The sequence below is a fragment of the Chaetura pelagica genome, unplaced genomic scaffold (assembly GCF_000747805.2).
Source record: "Chaetura pelagica isolate M959 unplaced genomic scaffold, ChaPel_1.0 scaffold670, whole genome shotgun sequence".
Lineage (NCBI taxonomy): Eukaryota > Metazoa > Chordata > Aves > Apodiformes > Apodidae > Chaetura > Chaetura pelagica.
In genome coordinates this window covers 53,032-65,925 of record NW_009951736.1, presented here as the reverse complement: position 1 = coordinate 65,925, position 12,894 = coordinate 53,032, and the positions used below count along the sequence as shown (strand labels likewise).

The 12,894-nt window shown below is 45.1% G+C and overlaps 1 protein-coding gene across 2 annotated transcripts in view; it reads left to right on the top strand.

The window, feature by feature from the left end:
* The first annotated feature begins 2,803 nt into the window (after positions 1 to 2,803).
* Positions 2,804 to 12,894, top strand: part of PBX4 (pre-B-cell leukemia homeobox 4) — a 10,844-nt gene continuing 753 nt past the window's right edge. Inside the window, exons 1-6 of one of the 2 annotated variants that reach the window (XM_009993947.1) lie at positions 2,804 to 2,873; positions 9,535 to 9,779; positions 10,613 to 10,803; positions 11,459 to 11,594; positions 11,804 to 11,960; positions 12,160 to 12,266. In XM_009993947.1, the coding sequence (XP_009992249.1) occupies positions 2,825 to 2,873; positions 9,535 to 9,779; positions 10,613 to 10,803; positions 11,459 to 11,594; positions 11,804 to 11,960; positions 12,160 to 12,266 (885 nt within the window). In that variant the 5' untranslated portion in view covers positions 2,804 to 2,824. Of the gene's footprint in view, positions 2,874 to 9,534; positions 9,780 to 10,612; positions 10,804 to 11,458; positions 11,595 to 11,803; positions 11,961 to 12,159; positions 12,271 to 12,894 lie in introns of both variants that reach the window. The other variant, XM_009993867.1, reaches the window with a different exon arrangement.

Below are 12,894 nucleotides of genomic sequence, written 5' to 3'. Positions count from 1 at the left end.
GATTGGCGCCGGTTAATTAGATGTAATTACACGATTTGCTAACGAGTTGGGGCAGCCCCCACCACGAGGGGGCTGTGGGAGAAGGTGGAGACTTTTGGGAGCGGGTTCCCTAAATATTCACCCCCTCAAATCAGGTTTTTTGGGGGGTTTGAACGCGGGGAGAGACTCAACCAACAAGTAACATGAGGGGAACTGGTTCTATCCTGACTCAGACCAGGCCTTGGAGCTGCTCCTGGGTTGTGGTGGGGTTGATAAAACCCCTCCCGCTGGGTTTTCTTTCATCTCCACCCAAAATCCAGCCGGTTTTGGGGCTGCCTGTTGCTATCTTGTGGTGCCAGCTGTTCCCAGGGAGTCCCTGAGGGGGTTTTTAGGTGGATATCAGCAGAAATGGAGCCTTCAGAAAGGTCATCATTGAGGTTGAAAGGCAACTTTTCCACCTGCAGTCGAATCTCGAGCGGTCGGTGACGTGAAAGGGCCCCCAAAACTTAGGCTTTCCACATGGATTTGCCTGTGTAAAAGCTGCTGTTTTTTTTTTCACACAACCTCTTGGCAGAAGAACTTTTGTCAGAAACTTCAGTTTCAGGTAAAACTTGAGGAGAGGGCTTTGAAAAATGGCCTGATTATTGTTCAAACCACTCGAATTCTTCTTGGAAACGCACCTGAAACTTGCAGGTTTTAAAGCCCCTTTAGTGTATTTTCATGTCTATATATATAAATATATATATAAAAGAATCTTTTTGTTTTCTGGACAAGAAGTTGGTTGGGTTTGCTTGGTCCTCTGGAAGAGGAGGTTCTGCTGAGAAAGTCCAAACTTGGTTCAAGCCATTCCAGGAGGGATGTGGAGGGAACCCAGGACCCCTCAAGGCCACAACGTTCATCTTGAGGATGACTTTTTCTATGAAAAAAAGCACATTTACGTGCTTTTTTTAGGAGGAGGGGGGTGTTATTTTAACACCTGAGGGTTCTTCCAGTGCACACAATGAAGGTTTGTACCATCCCAGTTGGAAAACTTGGGTGAAAGTTCCCTTGGAAAGGCAATGAACCCACCAAGGATGAGTTTTAACGCTGCCATTTAAACGCGTTCCGTTACCGCCGCCTTCCTCCCGGGGAGTTAGTGGCTGTATTAATGACACAATTATCTCTGGCTCTGCTCTCTCTGCTGCCTTGAACCTTCCAAGCTGCCTTTTTAGACCCGTCACTATATATATATATATATATATAAAAGAATCTTTTTGTCTTCTGGACAAGAAGTTGGTTGGGTTTGCTTGGTCCTCTGGAAGAGGAGGTTCTGCTGAGAAAGTCCAAACTTGGTTCAAGCCATTCCAGGAGGGATGTGGAGGGAACCCAGGACCCCTCAAGGCCGCGACGTTCATCTTGAGGATGACTTTTTCTATGAAAAAAAGCACACTTACGTGCTTTTTTTAGGAGGAGGGGGGTGTTATTTTAACACCTGAGGGTTCTTCCAGTGCACACAATGAAGGTTTGTACCATCCCAGTTGGAAAACTTGGGTGAAAGTTCCCTTGGAAAGGCAATGAACCCACCAAGGATGAGTTTTAACGCTGCCATTTAAACGCGTTCCGTTACCGCCGCCTTCCTCCCGGGGAGTTAGTGGCTGTATTAATGACACAATTATCTCTGGCTCTGCTCTCTCTGCTGCCTTGAACCTTCCAAGCTGCCTTTTTAGACCCGTCAGGAGGCTGGGAATTCATTTTCTCTCCCTCTCTCCCCCCCGTTTTTCCCTTCATCAGGCGAGGACAATAGACTCCACCAGGCTGTCTTCACCCGCTGCCTTTGTTCTCTGTTTGTCCTGGGCTTGATGTTATCAACCAGCTCCCGAGCTGAAGGGGTTTTATGCTTCACTTGGTGAAGGAAAAGCAGCCGGTCCACTTCAGAATCAGTGATTTTGGTTAAAAAAACAAACAAACCAACCCCATCTGAAAGCATTTGGGGGTTGTGATGAAACCCAGCACCTGCATTCCCGCCGTTCCCAGTAGCCGGAGCGGGCAAGAAAAAGGCCAATTTCTATTTATATATCTGAAATGTAGCCATAAAGCTGATTTAAATCTTATTTTTTGAATGATAAAAGGGGTGAGAAGAAGCCAAAGAGGCTTGCTTTGAGGCTGGGTGCTGCTTGCCACTGAATTCCAGGGGAAGTGAGAGGCATTTGGGTGAAAATCCATGAGGAAACCTCATCTCTCACATTCACAGAGTCCTCATCACCCTCCACGGGTGGTTTTCTGCTCCCAAAAGCAGGAATTCTTAGTTTTGATGAGAGATGAGGATGGATTCTGGCTTGGTGGTGTTATTCCAGGTGTGTAAAAAAAGCAGCAGACACTGGGAAAGCTCCAAAGAGGCACAATTGGGAAAAGTTGGGCTAAAATGCTGTGAACCGTGGTGGGATTTTGGTTGGAGCTGTCCTGAATACACCATTTCCCCCCTACTTTTTGGGTATCTTTGGATCCCTTCTTCCCTTTTTGATCCCATGATTAGATGGTCTAGAAGCAGATTTTCTCAAGAAGCAACTTTTTACCCCCAAGTCAAACCCACTGGGGGTGCTCAAGGCTCCTGAGAGTGACACAGACTTTGCCATTTCCAGCCTTGTGTGTTTTTCTGACCCTTTTTCCCCACAACTCTGAATTAAATCCAGCTCTAAAACTCAACCCCATTTCATCCTCAATTTGAAGCACTAACCTGGGACTTCCTGGGGGATCTTGGCACCTTTTGCTGCTTTTCCTCTTGGTTTTGTTGGTGGGTTTTTTTTTTGCTTATTCCTTTTTTTGTTTTGATTCCCATTTCAGGAAACATGCCTTGAACTGCCACAGGATGAAACCTGCACTTTTCAGTGTGCTCTGTGAAATCAAGGAGAAAACAGGTATGTTTGGTGTCTTTTTTCCCCCCTCTTTTGCTTTTCCCCCCAAAAAAATCCCCCCTCATTCCGCACTTTTCAGTGTGCTCTGTGAAATCAAGGAAAAAACAGGTATGTTTGGTGTCTTTTTTTTCTCCCCCTTTTTACTTTCCCCCCCCCACAAAGCCCCCCTCATTCTCTCCCAGTTCACCCACTTGTGTTTTCCCTGATGGATCCTAAAATTAAGGCTAATTTTGGTGGGGTTTAATAAAGCTGGAAATGGTTTTAATGTGGTTTTATAATGGAGAAAATAAGGTGTTTTTTGGGGAGTGTGTGAAAAATTTACAGATTAGGGTTGTTTGTTTTTTGGGGGGGTGAAAATCCTGCTGTCTTTTGCTCTTTGTTATTATTCTGTTTATTATTTATTTGCTCTTTATTATTATCCCTTTAAGGAACTGGTATCAAAATCAGGATGGTAGGAAGGGTTTCCAAGTTGACAAATAGTTGGATGAGGGAGGAAAAGAGGCAACAAACTGGGGGAAATCTGGAAGTAGGAATTGGGAATCATGCAGCTGCCATTGAGGAGCAAGTGGATTTTGCTTTTTTTAATTACCCAGCATCAGGGAATATAAAATTTCTCCAAACAACAGTGAATTTGGAAGGGTTTTTAGAGAATCACCACTCTCAGTTTATAACTAAAATGGTTTGTGGCAAATGAAAAAACCTCTTAAATCAACATTTTGTGAATGTTTTCACATCCTAAACCTCCATTTGTGGGATTTATTCTAAAATATTAAGACTCCCAGTGGCTCCTCCTTCAATTTCCAAGTGAGGGATCAGCCTCTTGTCCTCGTGACATCCCAATTTTGCCCAGTTTGGGGGCATTTATTGCATTTTCAGGACAGTGGAGAGAAAAAAACCTTGTGACAAAGAGTGTGTGGGGCTTCCCTGTGGTTTGTTATGTCTGGATTCTTGGCCTTAAAAGAAGGTTTTTCATCTGGTTTTCTTTTCTGTGCCCTTTATTGATTGAAGCTGCAGGAGCAGATTCAGGATTTGGTTTGGATCTCCCAGGTTTTTGAATGTCTGATGCTCTGTCTATCCCTTATTTAAATTACTGGGAGCAGATGTTAGGGCTGGGAAAAAACAAAAGGCTGGACATGCTGGAGTACAAGGTTTGGGGCTTTCTTTGTGACCTCAGGGATTCTTTGTTGTGTTGTGTTGTTTTTTTTTCCCCCAGCTTGGAAATGGGTTTAAAAACATGTTCCTCCCTCCCCCTCCTCATCTTCCCGTTGCTCTTTGTTGGGATCACTCACAATAGCTTGGGATGAGACTTTGCAACCAGCTGAAAGGTGTCACAATAACCCCCTAAAATCACATTCATTACAAATAAATTACAAATAACTGTGTCGTTTCAATAGAATGGGCCACTTTAATAAATATCACCCTCCCCTCCCCCCCAGTCATTTTAATTTTTAAACATTTTCAGTGGGGAAACTTAAGTATTTTATTTTCAAGTCCTGAATCTTGGGACAGTTTAAAGCCAGAAGGATGTGTCACAATTTTAAAGAGGCATCTCATCCAATAAAAGCCTTTTTTTGGGAGCACTCAAAAGCATTTGGAGCTTTTTCTTGAATCTCTCCAGCAATTTTTTTGCTGGTTGGGTCACACTTGGGATCTGATTTGAAGGGTGTGAATTAAAACATGGCATAATTGTATCTTAAAATCAGAATGAAACACCCCTGGTGTTTAAGGGTGCCAGGTTTTGGGGCTGAATATTGAATTTCAGGAGTGGTTCATGATGGATTTAGGTGACCTGCTGTTAAAAAAGATATTTGAAAAGAAGATGATTTACCAAATAAGCACATTTATTGTGGTTTTCTGCATGATTTGCTCCATGAAGAGAAAGGTAAAAAGGAAAGAGAGTCCCAGGAAAGGGTTTGTCTCTTCTTTTGGTACCAGGGATCTTGTACAGTTCACCCCAGCAACTCTCTAATTAATGAGATGTAAATATATTGCAATGATTGCATTTGCATACTGAGTGAGGCTTCAGCACCTTCGGTTGTGATGTATTTTAATTAAAGATTAATTAGAAATGATGGGGATTTCATTTTGCTCAGTGTAATTATTTGACATATTTGATGAGTACCTGGGAGGTGATGTGCAGGGAACACAGAACATCACGTGGGGTGAATCCTTCAGGTTTTTCTTGAACATCCATTAAAAAAAAGATGGATTGGGAAGGATTTGGGTGAAGGACTTAAGTGGGAAGGATTTAAGTGAAGGGCTTAAGTGGGAAGGATTTTCCTGGCTTTTCTAAACGATCCTTAAAGTCCTGACTACACCATCCCCACAGTCTCTTGGTGTTTGGGGCATTGATAGAGTTGTTGTATTTTTTAAATTCATACAATGATGGAATCATTGAGGTTGGAAGGGGCCTCTGGAGATCATTGAGGCCAGGAAGACCCAGGGCAGATCACACAGGAATGTGGCCAGATGGGTCTTGGAAGCCTCCAGAGCAGGAGACTCCACAGCCCCTCTGGGCAGCCTGGCCCAGGGCTCTGCCACCCAAAGAAGTTCTTCCTCATGTTGAGGTGGAACTTCCTGGGCTCCAGTTTGAACCCATTGCCCTTCATCCTGTCCAGGGCACAAGTGACAAGAGCTTGTCCTGCCTTCTTGATACCCTCATGTATTGATAGACATTAATTAGGTGCCCCCTCAGGCTTCTCCTCTCCAGACCAAACAGCCCCAGGTCTCTCAGCCTTTCCTCAGCAGATGTTCCAGTCCCTCCATCATCCTTGTAGCCTCCCTTGGAGTCTCTCCACTCAATCCCTGTCCCTCTGGAACTGGGGAGCCCAGCCCTGGACCCACTTCTCCAGATGGGCCCTCACCAGAGGGGCAGGAGAACCTCCCTGCCCTCCTGCCCACACTCTCCTTGATGCCCCCCAGGATTCCATGGGCCTTCTTGGCCACCAGGACCCGTTGCTGGTCTCCCTGCATCTGCCCATTCTGTCACACCATTACAGAAGCCTAGCAGATTAGTCAGACATAGAATCATCAAGGTTGGAGAAGACCTTCAAGATCATCAAGTACAACCATCTTCCCTACAACCCCCAAGCACTGAACCCTCTCCCTCAGCACCACGTCCACCTGTGTTGGAACATCTCCAGGGATGGTGCCTCCACCCCTTCCCTGGGCAGCCTGTTCCACCAAGGCCTCCCCACTCCTTCTGGGAGGAAACTTCCTGATGTCCACTCTGAACAACTTGACCCCATCTCCTCTTGTCCCATCACTGGTCACCAGGGAGAAGAGCCCAACACCCACCTCACCACAACCTCAAGGAGTTGTAGAGGACATTGAGGTCTCCCCTCCTCCTCTTCTCCAAGCTCAACATCCCCATCTCCTTCAGCCTCTCATCAGACCTGTTCTCCAGACACCTCAGAAGCCTCATTGACCTTCTCTGCACCCTCTCCAGCACCTCCATGTCCTTCCCATTCTCATACCTCTGGTTTTCTCCCCTCTCTCTCTAGTTTTCTCTCCCCTCTCTCTCTCTCTAGTTTTCTTCCCTCTCTCTCTCTAATTCTCCCCTCTCTAGTTTTCTCCCCCCTCTCTCTCGTTTTCTCCCCCCTCTCTCTCTAGTTTTCTCCCCCCTCTCTCTCTAGTTTTCTCCCCCCTCTCTCTCTAGTTTTCTCCCCCCTCTCTCTCTAGTTTTCTCCCCTCTCTCTCTAGCTTTCTCTCCCCTCTCTCTCTCTAGTTTTCTCTCCCCTCTCTCTCTCTAGTTTTCTCCCCTCTCTCTCTAGCTTTCTCTCCCCTCTCTCTAGTTTTCTCTCCCCTCTCTCTCTCTAGTTTTCTCCCCTCTCTCTCTAGCTTTCTCTCCCCTCTCTCTAGTTTTCTCTCCCCTCTCTCTCTCTAGTTTTCTCCCCTCTCTCTCTAGCTTTCTCTCCCCTCTCTCTAGTTTTCTCTCCCCTCTCTCTCTAGTTACCTCATACCTCTAGTTACCTCATACCTCTAGTTACCTCATACCTCTAGTTATCCCCTCTCTAGTTTCTCATGACTTCCTAGAAGCACCTACTCCCAACTCTTCCCTCATGTCTGGGAAGGTGCTTTATCCACACTTTCCAGCAGTCAACTTGAGATGAGCTCCTGTGTAATTGATGATAACTAATGTCTAATTACCATAATTAGACAAGTGACAGAAAATGAAGCTGCAGCTGGGAGCCCTGACTTCAGCACGAGGGAGCCTGATAAGCAGCATCATGTGCATAACAAGGTGGTTGGCAGGAGCCCATTTAAATGAGAAGGTAATGCCAGAAATCCCAGTTCCACTAAATTTATTGCCTTCCAGCCCAAAAAATTAAGTGGAATTTGGTCAAAAGGCATGAGGTTCTTTTGGAAAAAAAGAACTGGTGATTTTCAAACCAAAAAATATATTTAAACCCCCTTTTTTTTTTTGGAGGGTTTGGTTCATTTCTTGTTAGGTTCATGTGGTAAAAGGTGATGCAGGTGGTTTGCTATTTTTTTTTTTTATAAGGTATTAATTTTAATTCCATAATGAGTTAGAAAAGCTTCTCAAAGCTTTTCTGACAGGCTTTTAAAATAGCCAAGGGTTTGCTTGGTGTTCTTAACCCAAGTTCAAGATTTGAGTTCCAAACCTACCCACATGCTGTTGATATTTCTGCCTGCTTTTCTTTGCTGGTCCAAAGCTCCTTTGTCGTCAGGATTTTGGGATAATTTCTGTAAAATCTGCAAAACACAAAATTCAGCAGCAGGTGAAGGAAGTTGAGGTGCTCAAGTGCTCACCTGGATCTTTGGGGGTGTCTTAAACAAGCTGTTTTGCCTCTAAAATGGTTCTAAATGCCCCCATTTTGTGGCTCTGCACGTTGTTGCACTAAAATCTTTGCATGGTAAGAAATGGTTTGTGTTTGTTGGCAGGGAATTTGCTGTCCAGTTAACCTGCTCATTAATTGGAAAAGGTGGTTTGGATTTGGGAGCTTCACCAGGTTCAGACCAACTGCAGCTGTCTAGAAAATAAAATGAAATGAAAAGCCTAAAAGCTGTTGGTATTTTTGATGTTGGGTCAGGGTCTGGTGAGTTCTTGCCCCTTTGAAAAGAAGGAATAAGTGGTCAAAAAATGGGGGAAATGAAGGTTTTTAAACCAGATTTGGGTGGGAGGAGAGTTGGATCATCTGAGTGGACAGATTGGTGAGTGCAGGGCTCAGGAAACCCCCTCCTGGTGCCTCTTGCTCATGTTGGTCCAGATTTTGGTAGGTTTGAAATGGAATTGGATACATTGGAAAGAATGTTGAGAGCTTTTAAATGGATTGATAGCTTTCATAGAGATGTTGGTGGCAGTTTAATAGACTTGGATAGATTTAAAATGGATTTTGGTTGGTTTTAAGTAAATTTGGGTAGCATTTAAATAGGTTTTGATAAATTTTAAATAGATTTTGATAGATTTGAAATGGATTTTGAGAGATTTGAAATGGATTTTGATAGCTTTTATATAGATTGATAGCACTGAAGTAGATTTTGATAGGTTTAAAATAGATTTTTACAGCTTTTAAGTAGATCTTGATAGCATTGAAATGCATTGATAGCTTTTTAACAGATTTTGATAGCTTTTAAATATATTGATAGCTTTGATAGAGATTTTATAGCATTTAAGTAGATTTTGATAGCTTTTAAATACATTTTGATAGCTTTTATATAGTTTGACAGCACTTAAGTAGTTTTTTATAGCATTTAAGTAGACTTTGATAGATTTAAAATAAGACATAGAATCATCAAGGTTGGAGAAGACCTTCAAGATCATCAAGTACAACCATCTTCCCTACAACCCCCAAGCACTGAACCCTCTCCCTCAGCACCACGTCCACCTGTGTTGGAACATCTCCAGGGATGGTGCCTCCACCCCTTCCCTGGGCAGCCTGTTCCACCAAGGCCTCCCTTGATAGCTTTCAGGTAGGTTTTGATAGCATTTAAGTGAGGACCGTAGGTTGATATGGCCGCATCTGCTCTAAGAACCTTGTTTTGGGGGGTTTCTTGATTCCAGCCATGTTTTGTTTGTTCTGTGTGTGGCTTCGTGGCTTGGTTAGAGTCACAGGGTGGTGGGGTGGGCAAGGAGCTCTGGAGATTCCCCCCTCAGGCTCCTCCTCTCCAGCTCATCAGCCCCAGCTCCCTCAACCTTCTCCTGTTCCCTCAACCACCACAATCCCACCAACCCCAAGAGGGTTGTCCCAGGCAAGTGGCAGCTGGTGGCCTTCTCCAGGACAGAAGGACACACCTTGGGGAACACAAAGGGAGAGACACAGAGTGGTGGGGTGGGCAGGGAGCTCTGGAGATCATCAATCCACCCCCCTGGAGAGCAGGGTCACCTCCAGCAGATCCCACAGGAACCAGCTGGGCTGGGAATGTCTCCAGAGCAGGAGCCTCCCCAGCCTCTCTGGGCAGCCTGGCCCAGGGCTCTGCCACCCTCCCAGGAAACAACTTCCTCCTCATGGAGAAGTGGCACCTCCTGACCTTCAGCTTGTGCCCATTACGCCTTGTCCTGTCACTTAAATACTTTTTTTCTCCTTGAACTCCAGACCTGCTAAAACCTCTGATGGATTTTGAAACACTTTGCCAGAATGGAAGCAGATTCTCTTTCCCACTTCAGAAATAACCTCTTGATTCCTTCTTTATATTTATCCAGTGTTAAGTATTCGTGGTATTCAGGAAGAAGATCCCCCAGATGCTCAACTAATGAGACTAGATAACATGTTGCTGGCCGAGGGTGTCTCCGGGCCGGAGAAAAGAGGAAGAGGAGGAGGACCAATGGCTGTAGCAGCAACATCAGGTGGCTGTCCAAATGACAATAGCATTGAACACTCTGACTACAGGGCCAAGCTGTCACAGATCCGACAGATTTACCACTCTGAGCTAGAGAAATATGAACAGGTGATCTTTCTGCATGGAAGAGTTTTTATCATCTCCATTAAAAAATTAACCCTTTTAATTTGTTTTCTTTTTGGTGTCGGTTTTGGTTTTTTTTTGGTTTGTTTTTTTGGTAAGAAATGGCTTCAGGTGAACATTCAGCTGGAGACTTAGCTCAAAAGTAGGGTGATGATAGAGGGACTGGACATCAAAGTGCAGATCATAAATGTCTCGTTTGTCTTTGTTGCTGTTTTTTAAGGGTAAATGGATAAAGCTGAAAGATGGAAACTCCTCTAGTGTTTTATATATATATATATACCCACCTATCTACCTATCTACCCACCTGTCTACCCACCCACACCTCCCTACCTGTGTGCCTATCCACCCCACCCACCCCCCTACCTGTCTACCCCCCTACCTACCTACCCACCCATTTATCTACCCACCCATCTACCTACCTATCTCTCTCTCTCTCTCTCTCCTCCCAGTACCTGAAGGGGCTCCAGGAAAGCTGGGGAGGGACTTTATTTCAAGAGCTGGTAGTGAGAGGACCAGGGGTGATGGATCAAAACTGGCAGAGGGAGCTTGAGGTTGGACACGAGGAGGAAGTTCTTGGCTGGGAGGGTGGGGAGAGCCTGGGCCAGGGAAGCTGTGGCTGCCCCATCCCTGGAAGTGTCCAAGGGCAGGTTGGATGGGGCTTGGAGCAACCTGGGCTGGTGGGAGGTGTCCCTGCCCATGGTGGGGGTTGGATCTAGATAATCTTTGAGGTCCTTCCAACCCAACCCATTCTATGACTGTATATAAAAGGAACTTGAGGCTGCTGCATCGTTTGGCCCTACCAATGTGTGTGTTTCTAGGCCTGCAGTGAGTTCACCACCCATGTGATGAACCTGCTGAGAGAGCAGAGCAGAACCCGGCCCATTTCTCCCAAGGAAATCGAGCGGATGGTGAACATCATCCATGGCAAGTTCAGCACCATCCAGATGCAGCTGAAGCAGAGCACGTGTGAGGCCGTGATGATCCTGAGGTCACGTTTCCTCGATGCCAGGTACAGGAAGACACAGTCCAGGGATATCAAAGGCTTAACCTTCAACTTCTTTGCTTGCATGATTCTATGTATTTGTGCTGGGGTTGCCTCAACCCACGTGCAGAACCTTCCTTGGTGCTGGGGTTGCCCCAGCCCATGTGTGCAGAGGCTTCCTTGGTGCTGGGGTTGCCCCAGCCCATGTGTGCAGAGGCTTCCTTGGTGCTGGGGTTGCCCCAACCCATGTGTGCAGAGGCTTCCTTGGTGCTGGGGTTGCCCCAGCCCATGTGTGCAGAACCTTCCTTGGTGCTGGGGTTGCCTCAATGTGCAGAACCTTCCACTTGGCCTTGCTGAACTCCATGAGGTTGGCACAGTCCCACCTCTCCAGCCTGTCCATCTCCCTCTGGATGGATTCTCTTCTCTCCAACGTGTACACAAACTGGTGTCCTCAGCAGACTGGCTTGAGGGGGTATCAATCCCACTCTCCATGTCACCAACCAATCTCAAATCTCATCCCCAGGGTCCATCTGGTGGAAACATTAAGAATTCCCCAACCTGCTCTACCAGCCTTGACATCAACATCTTTGGAATTCCACTCAATTCTTAGGTTCTCCTTCCAACCAAGTGTCTTTTAAAGGTTTTCCAGCCTCTCTCTAACACCATTTAAATGCTTTTTCAGGCGTAAACGACGTAACTTCAGCAAACAGGCCACGGAGGTGCTGAATGAGTATTTTTATTCCCATCTGAGCAATCCTTACCCCAGTGAAGAGGCCAAAGAAGAGCTTGCAAAGAAAGGTGGCATCACAGTTTCACAGGTAGGAAGTGATTTATCTGGAATGAAGGGGTTTTTTTTTCCCCCTCCCCAGGCTTCAGTCACTGGCACTTTAAATAGAATTTTGATTATTCTGAAGGGTTGTTTTGTTTCCCACTGGTTGAAAACATTTCCTTTGCTGGTGACATTCAGAAAACTAGTGGCAAATGTAACAATTGGGTGAAATACTAACAGGGAGATGCATGTCCCCAGGTTTCCAACTGGTTTGGTAACAAGAGAATTCGATACAAAAAGAACATGGGGAAGTTCCAAGAAGAAGCCAATATTTACGCCGCAAAAACGGCCGTGGATGCAACTAATGTGGTGGCTCAAACCAACCAGGCAAACTCTCCATCAACTCCAAATTCAGGTGAGTTTTGTCTGCTCGAAAGTCTTGAATTAGTTCTTGGGAAATCATTTGGTGTTTGAAAGACTTGGAAAGGTATTTTCAGTCTTGGAATCAGTCGCAGGTTTTGGTTTTCGTTCAAACTTCGTGTTCGTTCAAGAACCGTTTTTGTTGGGTTTTATTTCTTGTTAAAACCTTTTTTTGTGTGGTTTTTTTTTTCCAGCTTCCTCTGGCTCTTTTAAGATGACAAATTCTGGAGATTCCTTTATAAACTTGCAGTCCTTGACTTCCTACCAGAGCTCCCCAGTGGGAGCCAATGTGCAGTCCCAGGTCAGTAAGGAAAAATAAAAACCATCCCCACTTTGAGGGAAAGAAATGTTAAAATCCCATTTTTTCCTCTCCTTTATCCTGTTTGAGGTTACCCAGGGAGGGTTGTGGAGTCTCCATCCTTGGAGATACTAAAACCTCAGCCTGCTCTGACCCTGCTTCAAAGAGCAGGGTTGGATTGGACAATCTTTTCTTTTTTAAAAGTAGAATTGTGCTTATTAGGATTCCTGGTGAGCAGAATTCAACTCAATTTTAAGCTTTCTGAACTCCTAAATCCACCTGAACTGCATCAAATCTATTCCTCTGTCCTAAAAGCCAAAGGTGATAGGGATGATACCAGGCTCTAATTCTGCTTGATAATTAAATATCTCAGTTAATAGCATGAACTGCAAAGAAAACTTGTTTCCCTGCCCTTTATTTAAGGAATTTTTGGCCCAGTAGGTACATATCATGTAATAATGCATTCCTGAACTGGGTTTTTTATCCTTATTATTCCTGAACTTGGGTTTTTCTCCTTATGATTCCTGACCTTGGGTTTTTTCTCCTTATGATTCCTGACCTTGGGTTTTTTCTCCTTATGATTCCTGACCTTGGGTTTTTTCTCCTTATGATTCCTGACCTTGGGTTTTTT